Source organism: Uloborus diversus, chromosome 5, assembly GCF_026930045.1.
Source record: "Uloborus diversus isolate 005 chromosome 5, Udiv.v.3.1, whole genome shotgun sequence".
In the NCBI taxonomy this organism is placed as follows: Eukaryota; Metazoa; Arthropoda; class Arachnida; order Araneae; family Uloboridae; genus Uloborus; species Uloborus diversus.
Genome location: NC_072735.1, coordinates 165,470,840 through 165,490,417, shown reverse-complemented (window position 1 = coordinate 165,490,417; position 19,578 = coordinate 165,470,840). Strand labels below are relative to the sequence as shown.

Here is a 19,578-nt window from a genome sequence, read left to right as displayed (position 1 = left end):
TTTCAAAACTGCTGATTCTAAGAAGGTCCAGTCATTCTATTCTTTTTAGAAGTACTATGTTCACAAAATTATTTAGCATATTTCAGATAAGTATCAAAATATCAAATGAAGTCCGAATATCCTTTTTCCCTGCTGAACTTATTTATCTGATTACTAGGGTTTCCAATCCCGCTCCGAATTCAGACCAGCGGGATTTCGGGATTGACTTTATTCTTCTAAAAGTTAACTATTAGTGCTAAATAGAAAAGGTTGTGCTTTTTAGGTATGACTGCTTTTGTTAATTGAATTGATTGTTTTCTCGAATTCCGTATGCCATTTGTAGAGTACTGCGAAGTCACATACCAATCACCAACTATCGTTTGGTACGCAAAACGTGCCCTACGCTTCGTATGGGATGGGAAGAGATTTTGCGCAAAAAAATAATGCGATTAATGAAAACGCGAGCAATGGTTCCACTGCAATTTGTTTTACAAGATCCCCATAAGCTTCATGACCTTCTAAAATGTTTCACCTACTAGTCGCTGTCGCAGTAAAAAATTTTGGACAACTTCGCTAATTTTACCTCTCACAAACATTAAAAAACTTAGTCGCTTAAGGTACTGCGGGTCATTCTGTGTTTTATCCAAGTGTGTGTCACCTCTTATAGAGTCGTGCCGAACATTGAAAATTATTCAGCTTATTCCTCCGATGTAATTTTCAAGATACTACTCACATTAATAATATCAGCTTCACGGTGACAAAGACATCGGCAGGCACTTTCTACAGGTTCGAGAGCATAGATAATGTTAGGGTTTTCATTGCTTTCTTCTTCAGAGGAAAATGTTGTGCAGTTTTTAGTAAGTTAAAGATCTTGAGTGTTTTCCTTAAGCTTATTGAAGCGTTCCAACATCATATTCAAAGGGTACTCCTGCGGGTTTTTCTATCTAATGCACTTTTTCAATTTTTTCTAAAGCACAAATTTCTGGGTTTCAACTTTTAGTGAAATTTGAACTGCTGAACGTATGAAAACAAAAACCTCGAATGAGAATATCTATTCATTCTCAGAAAAATATACTTGATTTTTATTGTGTTCTTAAAAAGCAAATCCATTGCTCATCATATGAGACGCAAAGTTTTTCTTGCTACTCTTGCAAAAATACGAGGTGATTGAAACTTCAAATGATGCTTGTGAAACATTCGTTTTATGAGCGACAAAAATGTTTGAGAACGTTTGCACAGAAAATCCTTGTGGGATTGAAAATCTTGCGGGATTCGGGATTGGAAACCCCAATAATTACCCTATTACTCTTCGTTTGTCAGCTTTTCGCATCAAACGTGGTCAGGCAATATCTGTTAATTATACTGTTCGAATTCATTTATGTGGTTTAAAAAATGTCATCTTTTTTTTCTCTCTCAAAGAACTGAATCGTAGAGTAGCGGCACGTCCGCCATCTTGGGACTAAACGATGCTTTCTTCTTATATCTGTTTTCTGTTATGATGAAGTAGCGTGTTTTTCTTCTTGAGTTTTTTTTTTTTTTTTTTTTTTCAACATACGAAACGAAATCTGTCTAGAGAAAAACCTATAATTCGATATAAAAACCATTTTTGTACGACATATATTAAATAAACTGTAATATTGGTAGCCATTTTGAAAAACGACGCCATCTTGGATCTTAACGGTTTTTGAAAGTGCCTCTGGGTCTTAATTTCATTGTACAGTCATAAACAACATTCCTACCCAGTGGGCATCTTCTTATCACAATTTGAAGTTTTCCATCTATTAGCTCTCCAGCTACAGTGGCGGATTGGTTGAAAAAATCGGCCCTGGCATTAGAAGATGTAGCGGCCCCATAGCTCTTTTAGATATTAAATTTTACTTAACGATTGGGATATCACTTAAATATGAGGAAATTATTCTTAACAACTAAATATATTTTATTTAAACAAAATTTAACAGATAGGAACAATTCAGCGCTTTAATGGTGAACAAATTGATACAGTATTAGCTAAACCTTATTTTGGGGGAAAATTGTGATTGTAATTGTCTATTTTTAAGTATTTTTACAATGCCCGGAATATTTCCGTAATGATAACACTGCTTGGCTAGTATGTCCTTTTCTGCAGTCATAACAAGTAACTTAGTTGCCCTGTTTTGTGAAACAGATCTAGCGATGTACATGGATGGAAGACTAGGGCCGTCTTAGAACATGATGGGTCCCTCGACACAAACATACATTACTGGACCCTATCATAAAATTTCCCTTTTTTATACTGCCATACCCTGACGACCCCCAGACTCGATACGAGGTCAAAAATCTGGTGGGATGGATCGGGTACGAGTTTGACAGCCCCTTAATTTTTTTTCAAACGCATGTATCAATACAAAGAGAGAGAGAGAGAGAGAGTGGACTTAGCTTTCTGGCTTCTAGGAGTCATTAAAGTATTAGCAATATAAACTTTATGGAAAGATTAACATTGGGTCTGAAATAGGGGGTTCCGGGGGGCTTTCCCCGGAAAATTTTCGAAATTGTAGTCTTAAAAACTCAATTTTAGACAATATTTGGTGATGTTAGGGGAGCGTAGATTCAGGGTTTCTCCTGCTGCAATTTTTCGGAAGTGAAAATCCAAAAACAGAATTTTAAATTATCTTCGAGTATACGCTATGAAGAGCGGTTCCGGGGGCTCTACTCTGAAATTAAAAAAAATATATTAGCTCTGGAAACGCAGTTTTAGAAGATCTTTGGTGATTTTAAGCCGAGATAGATTCCGAGGCCATCCACCAGAAAATTTTCAAATTGAAGTCTTAAAAGTTTATTTTGGTAAAGACTAGGGCACTGGCAGTTACTCGAAAGTTAAGTTCCAAAAAGGAAATTTTTGCTAACCTTCAGTGATGTTAGGAAAAGGAGTTTTCAGGAGGCTCACCCCGGAAAATTTTCGAAATTAAAGCACTAAAAACGAGATTTAAAACGTTCTTCATTGATGATGTCGAGAGAAAGGAGGGGACGGGACACTTTCCCAAAAAATTTTTTGATACTGTTAATTTAAAATCAGTTTAGACCATCTTTGGGGTTAACCACCATGTTAAAAAAGAATGGGAGAGGTTCGAGTGCTTTCCTCCAGCAAATTTTAGAAACTAGAGTTCCATGTTATGGCGGGAGTGGATTCGGCTGTTCTCTTATGAAGTTATTCAAAATTGAAGCCCCAAAATTTCAATTTTACGCAATCTTCGATGATATTACGAGGGGGAGGGGAGGTTCTGGTGACCACCAGAATTCTTTGGACTATTGGTTGTTTTTATCAACTTATTTTCTTTTTAAACTGAGGGGCCCGAAACCGTGAGCTTGTACAGCGTACAGAATACTTTACGTTTCGTCAAAAAAATGTTTTAAACTCACATTCCGGCGGCCTTTGATTTGATAATCTTAATAATATAGAGTCTTTCAAGCTCCTCAATGATATTTTAAGATTGCATTTTTTAAAATAATTTTACAGAAAAAATATTTTGTCACTTTTATTTCAATTGCTATAAACAGGGTCGCCGAGAGCAAAAGGGGAAAAAAATTACATAGGTCAATTTTTCTCACAGGCCCCCTTCTACACCTTTCACCATTGGGATATTTTACCCTCTGCACGAGTTCATTTCCGAGCCGGGCCCCTATTCTAAGCTGACACGACCTCACGTCGGCCATTTGTTGTAAGTTGCATTTTATAGCAATTGTGAATTGTCATTTATAAATAATAAGCGTCAAAGAGACCAAAAGTATTTTACTTTTTAAGACCGCTAAGGTTTTCCTGTTTTTTTTTTTTTTAATTTATTCATTTATTTTTTATTATACCACGAAAAATATATTGGCAGCCCCGGGGTCCGACTAACTTAAAGTGAGACTCTAGACCCACATTAATTTGGAGGCCCCCTGAAGACTATGCAATGCTTGATTTTCATTTTTAAAGCACGAATGCACTTTTGGAGGCCTCTTTGTCTAATCACACAACTATGTATAAATCACTTATGTGTATTTATGAATCCCCTTTGGGCCCTCTAATAATCGTGTGACCAAGGAAATTCGTTACTGGCAGAATGATTAAAAATTCCCCTTTAAAGAAGTTGTTTTTCCAATTAATAAGTCATAATTTTTATTTAAAAAAATACATGTATTTTTCATATCTTTGCAATGCTATTCATAATTCTTTGAAATATTTTGGGCCCTTTAGAAACATGGGGTCCCAGGCCTAGGCCTAGTCAGCCTGTGTGGTAATAAGGCCCTGGGCACCCCCATTTCAGAAATTCCCCTTCCCCCTCCTCTTGGTGACGGCCCTGTCTCCCTCCATCCGCAAGCTTTGGCCCATGCGTAAAGAGGAGCTGAGGGTGTGTTTTTGCGAATTTGTGTTATTCTATACACAACACATGCGCGCAAAATTTACATTTTGCTGCTAGTAGACAGGCCCGAAATAATTTGCTGTTAGATGATCGGCCCGAAACATGACCGGCCTGCCCGGTTGCCCGCCGGCTGTATCCGCCACTGTCCAGCTATATAGCAAACATAGGAAGGAAGCGGCATTTTCACTTCCTATATAAACTCCTTAAAGAGTATGCGTTAGGGTGGAGCAAAAATAAAAACGATTTTTTTTTTTTTTTGCGAGTTGCTATAACGCGGAAAAGTTGCGATGGTGAAGACTTCAAACACACACACACAAAAAATAAAAATAAAAAATGAAATTGGATATATCTTCCGATCGCGCAACAAGCCTGAAAATTTGCAAAATTGGAAAATTTTATGCTTTTTTTCACGGATTTTTCAAAAGTTTTATTTCATTTTTTTTTTTTTAAATGCTCTAATCTGCTATTCGTGAAGCCTTCATAAATCAAAAAGAAATATTGAAATCGAATAATCGCTCCTAATTCACGAACAAGACTGTAAAATCGAAAAAAAATGAGAATTTTATCTTTTCATTATGATTTTCAAAAAAAATCTGATATTTTTTTTTTCAACAGTATAGTTAAAAGCCTTTTAAAAAGTACTATATTACACATAAACATTTTTTTTCTGGATTTTGAAGGTATCTTCTAATTTCTGAATAAGACTCTTAGGAAAATTGTCCCCCTAATGAATTATTTAGAGGAGTAACAAATAAATACCTTCAAAACGTTGAATAACTGATTATTTCATTTAAAGGAGCGTTTTTATTCTACTAATCTTTTACGAACTATATTCTTATTATTGGATATTTTTGAGAAGATAAACTTAAAGCTATGGCTGATTCTCCAAAATCCTAACAATATTATGTCCCAAGTGCCTAACACAAGGATTGTTTAACCTAGGTTTTTCTTTTTTTTTTTTAATAGTTAAATAACTTTTCCGACGTTATTCCATTCTTATTCTTATTAAAACAAAAGCTCATTCATTTTTTCCTACAAAATTTTTTGAATAACCAGAAAGTCAATCTTTTGGCGTGTCCCTATTTTTTTCTCAAATGTTCTTAAACTATTTTAAAATTTTATATCAACGTTCAACAAGTTTAATTTGTAGTAGTAAATTACGAGTACTTACAGTTATAAAAAACATTCTTTAAATAAATTTAATTATTAAATAATCAAGGTACATTGTTATAAGATGTGTCCCCAGTTTTCATGTCATTCTCCTGTCCGAGGAATGAATTCAATTATTATAAATTTAAAAAAAAAAAGAATTTTTTTTATTTGATGTACTACAACACTTTATTACCACCATTTTGTTAGATTCCTAGAGTATTTTGATTTGTCTGCCGTTCTTACTAAAACTTTAAAGTTCAAAAATGGATAGTAACATTTTTGCTGTCATTCTCCTGGACGACATTTTTGTTTTAAATAAAAGAAAAAAAAATAATTCTACTCATAGTCTGTAATTGAATTAAGTGGAAAGAATTAAAAAAATAACATTCTTTACCTAAATTATAATCTTGAGCAGATGTAACAGGCAAGTTAAAAAGAAAATAATATTTTCCTGGCCCAAAAAAAAAAAAGTCATACTCCTGGCGCCAAAAAAAAAAAAAAAAAAAAAAAAAAAAAAAAAAAAAAAAAAAAAAAGTCACTATCCTAGCATTATTTATAACGCACTGATAATTCATTTAGTAGAGAAAATTTTATTTACAATACACTAGTTAGAATATAAGATTATCTCTTTGTATTAAAATAAAGTAAGGTGAAAGAAAATTTTGAAAGGAAGTCTGTGGCGGACCTGCGTCCAGGAAATTCCATAGCACTTACAGCCTTAAAATTTTGTACAAAATTACTTCGAGACCAGGTGGTTTGCAATTGGGGTTTTGTTTTTCAAAATTTGAACTAGTTTTTTACTTCCTTTTACGAAGTAAGTATTGTATTTGCAAAAAATTTTGACCCAAAAATAGGCCTTAATTTCCATTTTGCTCGCCCCCGAATTAATGTTGAATTTGTTTTTCAACCCGGCCACACGCGGATATATGCCTAAGATCGTATAGACACCCGAAATATCCATTTTGACGATCCCCGAATTAATTGCAACGAGTTTTCTCCTGACGTCTGTATGTACGTATGCATGTGCGTATGTATCTCGCATAACTCAAAAACGGTATGTCCTAGAAAATTGAAATTTGGTACGTAGACCAAACCTAGTGTGATCTAATTGTGCACCTCCCCTTTTGGTTGCATTCGGATGTTTCTAATGAGGCCTTTTACACCTTCTTGGGGATAAATCATTGTTAATATCAATGCAAACTCAAGTGGTGTTATAATTTGGCAAACACTTGGGCGACATAAGGTCACGCTTTTGGTGGGCAAGTTTTTTCACAACTTGGCAACAAATTTGGCAGGTTTATTTTTATTTATTTATTTATTTTTTTAATCTGGTTTCATTTTGGTCTCTATTGGAGATATTTAGAGAGTTAAGCAATGAATCACATTAAAATGTCCAATTTTGGGAAAATTAATTTGTATAAAACTTTTTTTTTTTGCTTCAGTTCGCAATAAACTTGGGGCAAAAATATTTAAAATGTTTCTTTGCTAACTCCAATACACTAATATTATCATTACTTCCGCATAAAAGGAAGTCATGTGATGCACACATCAGCTCGTTTGTAATTAATTTTTTAAGCTCAAATTTCAGGTAAATTGTCTATTAAAGGGGTGAAAAATTACTTGCAAATATTAATATTATACATCGTTGGAAAGGGTAGAATTTTCCGCGTTCTGCGCAATTTGTTTTAATGCTCTAACTTTTAAATACGGCGGGCATTATTTGCGTTTTTACTCGAACTTTTTCAAGCTTAGCTAAAATTTTGGCACTACTTTCTTCATTAAATCTATCAGTAAAAAGTGAAGGAATTGTCCCACAGTTTTCTTTTTGACACTACTGGAAAGAGCGGCTTTTTTTTACTCCAGATCTAATTCGACCTCTGGTCGAAAGAGATCTCCAAAGAAAAGCTTCTATCTCCAAAGAAAAACGAGCTGATGTTTGCATTACATGACCTCCTTTTACTCCAATTTAACGATAATAGTGCCTCGGAGTAAGCAAAGAAACACTTTAAATATTTTTACCCCAAATTTGTTGCGAACTGAAGCAAAAAAAGTTTTACACAGATTAATTTTCAAAATAGGGAACATTTTAATGTGACTCAATAGTTAACTTTTCAAATATGGCCAAATTAAAACCAGATTAAAAAAAAAAAAAAAACGCGCCAAATTTGTCACCAAGTTGGCGACCAAAAGCTTGGCGATATATTGCAAGAGTTTGCCAAACTATAACACCGCTTGAGTTTGCATTGAAATTAACAATGGTTTTACGCCAGAAAGGTGTGAAAGACCCCCTTTGGAACATTCGAATGCCACTAAAAGGGGAGGTGCAAAACTAAACCCCACTAGTAGTCTACGTACCAAATTTCAACTTTCTAGGGCATACCGTTTTTGAGCTATGCGCGATACATACGCACATACATACGTACGTCATGAGAAAACTCATTGTAATTAACTCGGGGATCGTCAAAATGGATATTTCGGGTGTCTGTAGGTTCCTAGGTATACATCCACGTGTGGTCGGGTGAAAAAAAAACTCAACATTCATTCAGTGGCGAGCAAAACGAAAATGAAAGCCTATTTTTGGGCCAAAATTTTTTTGCGAATGGGTCATTCCATGTCAAGTGATCCAAAGATTTTTCATCAGATTTTTGTATTTCTTTGAAATTTGGCTCATCGATTGTAGACTTCCAGGTTATCAAAAGTCCAAATTTTTAGATTTTTATCTCTTTTATTTTTTTATTTATAAGACTTTGAATTTTAGAAAAACCCTCTTTTTTTCATGGATACTTGCACATAAAATGGACGAGAACTGAGCACTGAAAATAGATAGAAATATTTGGTAAAAAGCATTTCAAAGTACATTAGATGCTGCTTAATATGATATGCAACATGACTAATTTCATTAAAATGCTAATTTTTAAAATTTAAATTTTTCAGAAAACATTTACTTAATTAAAAAAAAAACAAAAAAATCACAAAAATTCTTATGTATTTTATCTGGGTTTGTGCAAAATTTCAAGTTGGGATCTCAATGGGATCATATCTTTACGAATTTTTGAATAAAATTTGACATAAGAAATAATGTTATTTTTCAGGTTCTATTTAGTTTATTATGTGGTTCTCTTTCTAGTGTTGTCTAGTGAGTAGTAAGTAAACATGACTTTGCTTGAAATGAGCTGGCATAAACTTGTAGATTGGTAAAACCCCCCCTCCCCCTGCCGCACAACCACTTTTTTTTTCAATATTGTTTTCAGAAAAAAAAAAAAAAGCTGGTACCCAAGAGTAATAATCAAAACAAACTCTACGAAACATCAGTAGTGACTGAGGCTTATAAATGGGGAGGGAGGTATCATAAACAAAGTCGGGGCTAACACTAAAGTTGCTATAACACCACTATACTAAAACACTAAAAGTATAAACACTAAAAGTCGGCAAAAACAGGCAAATAGAACCAGGGATATACTACATATACGCCGTATAAACTCAAACATTTTTTAGACATATTATGTATATGATCGCATACACATATTGTGCATAATGGATTACTAGGAGTATACCCTCAGAAAAATTGATGGGAACATCACTGAATAGAACCACACTCATTTCCAGCTTTTTTTTTCCGTAAGTGGGACAATAGTGAGGGGGGGGGGAGCAATCTGGAATGAAGCTTAACAACATAGAAGGTTATTCTCAAAAGAGCAAAGTTTGTTTGATCTACAACTGCTTTTAATATAGGTATAGATAAATCTCGTTGCATTACTCTCTTTTACCGCAGAAATCAAAAAGAAAACAAGCAATAAAGAAAAGAAAGAAAAAAAAAACCGCTGCACTCCAGTACAGTAGAAATACAGTTATATGGTGACAGACACGAGATCAGATACTTTGACTTATTTGTAGTTCTGTGTGAAAATAATGGAAAAACATTAAAACAACAAGGCTATGATCTTGAGGCAAACTACTTTCTTCCTCCCGCCAAAATTGAAAGTTGGTGCTGGGGTAGGGGATAAAATGAATCATAACTTTCCTTATTAGATATTGAATTAATCAAGTGCACTTTGTGAAGTTAGGATAGAAAAATAAACGCTTGGGGAAAAAAATAAAACAAATGGGGTAAAAATAATCCGTATGTTTGGATGGGTGGGAAAGGGGGGGGGGGAGAATATACTTCGTCCTGTTTTAAAGAAAAACATTTACCACCTTTTTAAAAAGTTTGCTTTTCGTTTTGTTTTATTTATTTTATTACATTTTGAAAAGTTATAAAAAGAAAAAGATTAAAAATTAGTGATGCCGGTGGAGGGGGGGGGGGGGGCTTACCAATCTACAAGTTCATACCAGCTCCTTTCAAGCATAGTTATATTTAGTTACTACTCACTAAACCATCACTAGTAAGAGAACCACATATTTAACTAAATAGAATCTGAAAAATAACATTATTTCTTAAGTCAAATTTTATTCAAAAATTCGTAAAAATATGATCCCATTGAGATCCCAAATTGAAATTTTGCACAAACCAAGATAAAATACACAAAAATTTTTGAATTTTTAAAAAAACAATCATTATATGTTTTTTAAGAAATTTAAATTCAATTTTTCAAAAATGAAAATTTTTATGAAATTAGTTATGTTGCATATCATATTAAGCAGCATCTAATGTACTTTAAAATGCTTTTTACCAAATATTTCTATCTATATTTGGTGCTGTGTTATTGTCCATTTTATGTTCTAGTATCCATGAAAAAAAGAGGGTTTTTCGAAAAATCAAAGTCTCATAAATGAAAAAATAAGAGAGATAAAAATCTAAAAGTCTGGACTTTTGATTACCTGGAAGGGTACAATCGATAAGCCAAATTTCAAAGAAATACAAAAATGTGAGTGTAAAAACTTCACAAATTTTTTGATCACTTGACATGGAATGACCCGAATACAATACCTTCTTTACTTCATAAAAGGAGGTGAAAAGTTACAGGTAGTTTTAATCAAGTTCGAAAAATCTCATTTCCATCCGAATTATTGATGTTTTATTTGGCGTTGCCATACTTATGTCTTTTCAATTTGTTTGTTTATTCTTTCTTACTCACAAATTTTAAGGGTTTCGATTTCAACGGAAAATCTTAGGCACAACTCAATTCAAGCCTTGAGCAAAATATATTACTAGAGTTTTGTAGTAAGTTACCGCCCTAAGCCAGGGATAAGGCAGAAATACTTAAAATACACCACCAGCTCAGTTATTCCATCCGAGGACTGCAGTTTCGTGCTTTTTAGCACTCATCAGCCCGGAATAGGAATCACATAAGCTGGTGGTGAAAATCCTCTTAAGGGAGCCAAGAGAGCCAAACAAACTGGTAGCTAATGTAGAATTAGCACACCAGATGAGTGACCGCAGCAATGGTGTGGTTCAACTCAAAGATTGATGGCAAGGCATGGTATTTTGTAGTAAGTTACCGCACTAAAGCCAGGGCTAAGACAGAAATACTTAAAATACACCACCAGCTCAGTTATTCCATCTGAGGACTGCAGTTCATGCTTTTTAGCACTCATCAGCCCGGAATAGGAATCTCTCTTGTTTGGCTCTCTTGGCTCCCTTAAGAGGATTTTCACCACCAGCTTATGTGATTCCTATTCCGGGCTGATGAGTGCTAAAAAGCACGAATCTGCAGTCCTCGGATGGAATAACTGAGCTGGTGGTATATTTTAAGTACATTACTAGAGACCATGAATATGAAAGCGAATTTTCAAACTTACACAACTGCAGTTTTGGAATGCTCAGGAACCTCTTATAGCCCGGTCAATTTAGACATAAAAATAGTGATCAAATAACAAAAATTCTGGGAAAGCTAAATTTTTGTAGAGACCTTGGGTTTAGCATTACAAATTAAGTGCCAAAAGTTCCCGTCGATCCCGTGTGAGCTAAAAAAGTTATTTGGGGTCAAAGGTCAAAATTTTAGGTTTTTTGGATTTTTCTCAAAAACGGTAAGTTTTATCGAAAAGTACCTCCGACCAAAGATGTAGATCTCAAAATTCTCTCTAAAAATGGTCCTCATGATTTTTCTCCAATACCAAACCATTTCCCAGATATTGCGTACTCTCAAAAGACAGCCAGTCATTTACAGAATCCCCTCTACTCGCATGGCCTTGAATAACATCTGGCTATTCTAGTTTGTGTGGCGCCCAACCCACTAAGGGCATGGGCGCACCCCTCAATATCGCGGAGCCCCCCCCCCCTTCAAAAGCAACAGCCCCCCTCCAAAAACTGAGAAAAATATCCCTCAAAACAGCCCCCCTTTAAATGTTTTTTGAGCTCTCAAACTGTAACCACATTTCATACAATAAAACATAGTTTGGCTGGCGAGTCGCATTATTATCTTGACTCCTGACAATGTTTGGCCTTAGTGATACATTGTGGGTAAGATTTCTGGATTCTAATCTGACTCTAAGTAATCTATCTCTCTTGGTTAGACAACAAACTGTGGTTAACGCTTCTTCATCTAATTTTGCGTATTATCTCACTGCTTTAGTATAACGTGAGGTATTGGAAATCATATAATTCAGTAGTTATGCCCTCAAGCACCATTTCTTTTAAAGTTTTATCTGATATTCCTTGTTTAAGAAGATGATCCGAGTTTTCCCACTTCTGCTTATCAAAGAACTCAAGTTGAAATCTGGAATTGTAAATTTTCGCTATACAATCGAATTCTTCAAACTTGCCATCGTACTATGTTTCGATCATCAGCTCTCGTTCTGCAAACTGGTTACTTTGAGAATCTAAAAAATATAACACTAGGCCTTGCGGATGACCATCATCAGAGAACTTGTTTTGAGACGAATTACGACGACCAGTTTGAAGATGGACAATGAACATTTATAATTCCAGATTTCAATTTTGAAGCTGAGAGACTACTATGAGCTCATCGATAAGCAGAACTGGTAAAACTCGGCAGCTCCCTCTTTCAAAAAGGGGATTTCCGATAAAACTTTGAAAGAAATTGCTTGATGGTGTACCTACTGAGTAGTATGGTTTTCAAAACTTCACATGCCATACTGAAGCAGTGAGACGATAGGTAAAATAAGAGAAAGAAGTGTCAGGTACAGTTTGTTATCTAACCAAAAGGGATGGATTTATTCAAGTCAAAATGGATTTATTCGAATCTAGAAATATTAAGCCACAATACCATCAAGCCACAATTTCAATCAAGAATGAAAATTATGAGAAGTGTTATAGTTCAACTCGCACACCAAACTTATGTTTTATTGTAATCAATGTGGTTACAGTTTGAGGACTCAAAACCCATTAAAATTTTTTAACGTCTTTTGTTTCAAAGGGTGACTTATGTGGGCTGTTGCAAGCCACATTTTTTTTTTAATTTTTACACTTAATCTTTGTTCTCTATCATAGGTAAATTTGATATTTTGAGCCAAAGTTATGGACTAAGTGGAGAATTAACATTTTTTTTACTAGATAAGAAATGCTTTTATTACTTATTTTTTCCGTATATTTGTAAGAATTAATATGAAAACAAACTTTTACAAATCATAACTTCTAATATTTTTTCTCCAAGTACGGAGCAACACGATGTTATTCAATTTTGACACTATACTGCCGTGTGCAGGTAAACGGCAGTATCTGCAGAAATGAGTTTTCGAGATATTTGGAGAAACGCGTTTCGGATGCAATACTAATGAATGGAAAATGTTGGAATTAGACATCTTTTTCGCGCTTTTTTTTCAGCGGAAACCAAATAAGTTAGCTTGTACAATAAAGATAACATACAACAATTGACAAAAATGCAAAAAAATGAAAAATTTGCAGTTACTGCCCTTTACCTGCACACGGCAGTATATTGGTCAAATTCAAGATTCAACACATGTGTGGAACTTTAAAATACAGTTTATTATTAAAATGATCTTATGCAATTTGTAATCTACACAAAAAGTCTGCTCTTAAGAGCGATAACATCAAATTTATCAAATTTTGCTATTTGACGAAATTATTGTAACTTTTTCCAGTTTTTAAGCATTTATGGTCAACTTCAAGGCGCGAGCGACACCTCAAGATATTTTTTGAGGTCAAAATCCTTTTGCATAACCAAATATCTCTACCAAAGGCAACTTTTTCGGGCTATTACTTAGCGTTTATCAGATTTTGATTTTCTTCAATCCACCCTAATGAACATGGCCAGTACTTCAAAAGTAAGTCCACCTCGTACTAGAGCGGGATTAAGTGAATGAAGCTTTTGTTGTAAAAAATACTGTTTATTTTGTGGCGAGAAAGCGGATGAAGAGGCTCAGAAGAACAAAACGCAGAATTATCGCAGAAAAATTCATAAATTTTCTACATTTGCATTCAAAGAATCCCTTTTACAATTAGCTAAAGATCGTTCTGAGGTGTGTCAAAAGCTGCCCTTGCATGTTTTAATTTTGAGTATGATTTAGTCAATGCTTTATGAATTTTTCTGCGATGATTCTGTGCTTTCTTCTTCTCAGCCTCCTCATCCACTTCACAGCCACAAAATAAGCAGTGTTTTTAAAAACAAAAGCTGGATTCAAATTCACTTAATTGCGCTACAGTACGAGGAGGACTTACTTTTGAAGTACTGGCCTGTTCATCCTCACGTTGCTGCAGAGATTGAATTTTTCTGGGTGTATGATTTTCTGCAATTCACGCGAATTGTAACTGACTTTTGACTTCTTAAATAATCAGCATTCTTATAACTTCTCCCGAGACTTGCATCGATTAAAGTTGGCATTCCACGACTGCCCAGCACAACAGTTTCACCTTCAGTTCAAAGTTTATTGCAAATAAAGCAAAAATGTGATTTTTCTTAAATATTGATCAGCACAAACAACAGTAGATGCTTGTAATAAATACGTTTATTCACTCGAACTGCACGTTTAACTCAAAAAGAAGCAGGTACGTCAGGGGTGCCCACCTAGGAGGGGTCATGGCCCAGATTGTGCCATCGAAATTTTTAGGGAGATTGTTTTGAGGGGTATTTTTTTCATTTGTGGGGGGGGGGGAGGCTTGCTTTTGGGGGGATCTCTGCGATGATGAGGGGGGGGGGGGCCCTTAGTGGCTTGGCACCCCTGGGTATGCGAACGACACCACACAGACTAGAATAGCCAGATGTTATTCAAGAACATGCGAGTAGAGGGGATTCTGTAAATGACTGACTGTCTTTTGAGAGTAGGCAATATCTAGGAAATGGTTTGGTCTTGGAGAAAAAATCAGGAGGACCATTTTTATAGAGAATTTTGCGATCTACAACTTTGGTCAGAGGTACTTTTCAATAAAAATTGCCGTTTTTGAGAAAAATCCGAAAAACCTAAAATTTTGACTTTTGACCCCAAATAACTTTTTTAGCTCACATGGGATCGACGGGTACTTTTGTCACTTTATTTGTAATGCTAAGCCCAAGGTCTCGACAAAAATTTAGCTTTCCCGGAATTTTTGTTATTTTCATTGTCTAAATTGACCGGACTATTAGCCCTTATCTCTCTGCAAGTTTGTACAAATTATTTTGAAACCTGAGGAAGGGGTGCTTTTTGTTCCAAAGGGAGTAATGTAATTTTAATCCGTTTCTTTCTTATTGACGATTTAAATCTTTGATTGAGAATCAAATAAGATTGCAAAGCTATCTTCGGGGGTTGGTGGGCATTAGCGAGCAGGGGGCGAGTCCCCTAGTGATTAAAAAAAAAAGACAACTGAATTTGGCAAACGATAAACAAAAAATGTATAAAAATGTTATTTAATCTTTTTCTTCAGACGAACCTTTCAAAAGAGATTTGTTGGTTATTCATTTTTAATTTTAATGTTATTTGAATAGATAAATGAAGTTGTTTCAAATTTCTGACTTAGATAATCAAGCACAACTTTCTAGAACTATAGATAAATACTTTTCTAAATTAGAAATAGCAAACAATATAACTTAATGTGAAAATTGTTATTAATTTGTTTGTAATGTTAGTTTGTTTAGTATAGCAATTGAATTTTTTATTTATTTATTTGTTAAAATAGCTGTCTCTTATTCGAATTCTAAGCTAAGTAGAGTGAATAATATGGAAAAAACTATATAAAGGGAGTGGGACTGGAAGAGATATTTGCTATTTGGGAGTGTCCGTTAAAGGAGGTTTTCATAAATTTTGTTTTGTCATGCAATAGCATACTTTTTGATTTAGGTTAGAGTTATTTCCTTATTAATATAATTACATTTTTAATAACCTTTGAAGAATTTCATTTTGTCACTCTCCTGGTATGTGAAAATTTGACTCCCTATTTTGAGGGGTGTAGCATAGTTAAAGTGAATTCCCTCTATGTTTCCCTCAATAAGTTCTTAACAAAGAGTAAGAATAATTTTTTTCACATTTTATTTAAAAACAAAATTGTGATTGGAAAATGTCAGGTTTTTGGAGAATCATCTGTATATCTTTATCATGAAGAATACACCAAGGGATGGTGTCCTTATTCTAATTTGACTTTTAGGGATTGTGTCTTTATTACTTATAGGATATAGATTTTGTGGCCTTGAAAGAGCAGATGTTCAGATGGCTAAATGCCTTCACATTTCCCCCATTAGTATAAGTACACAGTCCTTAAAAGTCTGCACTATAAGGATATATTCCTTGCAGGGCTTTCTTGCCTTTCTACAGAAAAAAAAGTTCAATATTTCATACCATTATTACATTTTACAAAGGACTTACTCTTCATCGAACATGTTTCAAAAGTTACTGTGCTATATACCAGTGTTAAATGGCTGAAATACAAGTTATGTTCTAACTTATCTCTCCCACATGTCCTACTATCACTACTAATTAGAATTACAATGGAATTCACTAGTAACTGGGGAATTTTAAAACCAGGGGGGCCATAAACAGTCATTGCAACTTTAAAACTGGTAGAATCCGCTTGGTATCGTCTGTTAAATGCAGTGCAGTTGTTATGCATGGACCTATCTGGGCCAAGGCAGGGCCTGCAACATGCAGAGGCCCCAAGTCACTTAAGAGAAGACTTACAAAAAGAGAAATTTTTGAGGAAAAAAAATATATCGTGGTCACAAACAAGGCTGTATGCAGTTATTTTTTTCGGGAGGGGCCCGGATTCGCACATTTCCCTGACATACACTCATTGAGCTATTGCAGGTATATTTTTTCCTTTTGCAGTTCAGACTTGTTGTCGAAGGTGAAACAGACCATTTACTCCCATATGTGTCTTTTTTACTGATAGCTTTCATGCGTTTTGTCTCTTTTTTTTAATGGTTCCAACTGTTTTTATTTTTAATTTGTTATTATTTCTATTCACCTTTGTAGTGGTAAAGAAAACAGGAGAATGGGCCTTTTTAAGTGTGATGTAAAAGATCCATAATTTGTATGGGGGGAGGGGTCAAGGGTTTGTCCCTGGGTAAAAGTTTTGAAAAACAGATACAAAAATCTGCATTTTAAGGTCTCATATGGGTGTAATTGAGACTAAAAAATATGAAGAAAACTAGGCAAACAAAACCTTTTAAAAGTTATGCATTCTTTTAAAAATCAAGATCAATCAATATAAAAATTGCTTGTTTGACAAATCGTTGACATTCATTGACAGAAAGGAGAAAAGAGAAGCACATAGTCACTCGCTCATATCGGCTCTTAGTGCACCTTGTTTTTGATCATTTCCCCAACACCCCTCCCCCTCCTATTGCATTAAACGCCCTATACTAGAAAATGAAATAGAGTGCAGTAAAAATTATATTCTTTTCTCACACTGAAGACATTAACAGTATGCAGCAAAAGTAAGAAAAAACAAGTAATAACAAAAGAACTTCCAAAATACTGAATTCAGTATTAAATAAATGGCAAGGCATGAAACATATCAGTCACAAAAAATGATCTTGAAAAATTTGCTACAAAAACGAGAGAATCATGTTTTTGCATTTTTTACGCAGGATGTATCAAAGAGCTGTATTTGGCCTATCTAGGTAACCATATAGTAGCCTAATCGGAAACTAGGGGCCTGACCCTTCTGGAGTCCTGGGCTGGAAATCAGTGCAGTGTAAGTTTTATAAGAGTTTTGGGGGGAGGAGGACAAGTCTACCAAACTGACAAGGGGGCCTGCCTTGGCCTGAACGGCCCTGAATTGAATTAAAAAAGAAAGCAGGAAGCCCTATTAGGGTCACAATTTCAAGAATGCTTAGCAACTGATGAAAACTAAAATTGCTTTTCCTGTATTTTTTTGAAATAGATTGCTCGTTTATTAATTACACAGATAAGAATTAAAAACTTTGTTAATTTCCTTTTCTGACCTCAGAAAAGGGGGGAAAACTTTTTCTGTTTTACGTTACAAAACATTTTGGGTTTCAAGGGGGTGGGCGTTGGACCCCCCCCCCCCCCTTTCTGGATACGGCACTGGTCACAAATCCTCCAAGTGAATCAAAACCTCTGAAGATGCTGGAAAGGGATTGCTCCGATTCTGATTCCAAACAAAAAAAAACTGTGTTCAGGGTCTCATTCTACGGGTAAAACCATACATAGTGGTAGGTATGGGGGACCATGGAGTATAACATGATCTGAAAAAGGTCAGAGTATTTTGGTTCCCATCATGCAGTTAAGGTGGTCCTGAAAAAATATGTGTGCCGTGTTGGTAATCTTTGGCATTACAGTGATGGCATCATCTGTGTCCCAACCTTTCTGTGCATATTAATGGTTTTATGTAATTTAATTGGCTCACTTTCAAGTTTGCCCACCAGCACAAATAATAATGCATCCTGTTTTTTGTCTGTCTCTCTTTCAGGATTGGCTGGCAAGTCAACAGCTAGTGATTCTCATAATCGTCATCAATGTCGCCCTAGGAATATTATTCTTCAAGGTAATATTATAGTGAAGAACATTCTCTAAAAGTTTTCGGTGCTTTCCTGGATTCCGAATTTCCGTCTTCTCCAGAAACTGATCTTGAAAGACAATCGGGGCCATTCCTTTGTCGCGGGAACGCCTTCTAAAACTTTTCCAATTCATTGTTTGGGGCACCAGGACATTTCTTGACCTCTGGAACCCATGCTCAGATTTTTAATTCTTCCGAATTGGAAAGGAAACAAAACTGATTAAATTATATGATTTTATGCCTGAAAAAGAGCTTTTTTATATTAAAAACTAAAATAAAATATGCTATTCTTATAGATATGACTGTTCATATTACGAGCATGCGCTCTCGCTGCTCTGTTATCCTCGATTGAAATTATTTTATTTTTCTAACTCACAAGAGCAAAAACTTAATATTTTACCAATAGAAGTAGACTTGAGCATCAATACTTATTCTTAAATGCAGTACATTAGCAATAGAAAGTGTACAATAACTTACAAGAAATTTTAATAAATATTTGAAACTAAGTATTCCAATTTACATCAAATTGCATTTGAAACTAGCTTCATTTGTGAACATAATTTTACTAAAACTATTCAAACTTAAAAAAGATACTTTATGTGTTGATCAAGTTAAAAAAATTGTAATGAATTCGCTCTCAATAGAATTGAGAAAAACGCACTTCAAAACAATATTGCAGAGAAATTCAATAGCACATATTTTGTAGTACTGAAATCTAGATAGTTGCACAGTAAATCAATCTACATGTACAACGTTAATTATTTAAAATCTTTTGAACAAAATCTAAATTTTTGAGGATTGCATAAGACATTAAAATTTTAAAACTTATTTGACAGTCTTAGATGCTTACAACAGCAGCAATTCCTTGTCAATAACAAAAAAAGTAATTGATAACATTTGTTAATATTTCAAAACGAGTTAAAAGTGCCTTATTCTTCATACGTTAACACCAGGTAATTGTTCATTATGGTCGGGAAGTATTTGTAAAAATGTTTTTATTCTGCCATTGTGTTTTTGTACAGATACTATTCGGTAACACTTATAAATCATCCACCATTTCTTATGATTTTGCAAAAATCAACTGTATAATAACGGAATGCTATGCACACCAGATATGAACACTGAAACAACCTGCATTGAACTTTTGTCCGAAGTTCACCTATTGTATAAAAATTTCAAAGCCATTGTTTTTGTCTGTTTTCTATATGGTCTGATGTTATA

General features: G+C 34.6%; 1 protein-coding gene across 1 annotated transcript in view; it reads left to right on the top strand.

Annotated features, from left to right (window-relative positions):
* Positions 1 to 18,889, top strand: part of LOC129223249 (uncharacterized) — a 25,367-nt gene extending 6,478 nt beyond the window's left edge. The window contains exon 3 of the mRNA XM_054857814.1: positions 18,271 to 18,889. Within this exon, the coding sequence (XP_054713789.1) occupies positions 18,271 to 18,357 (87 nt within the window). The 3' untranslated portion in view covers positions 18,358 to 18,889. The remainder of the gene's footprint in view (positions 1 to 18,270) is intronic.
* The last annotated feature ends 689 nt before the right edge of the window (positions 18,890 to 19,578 follow it).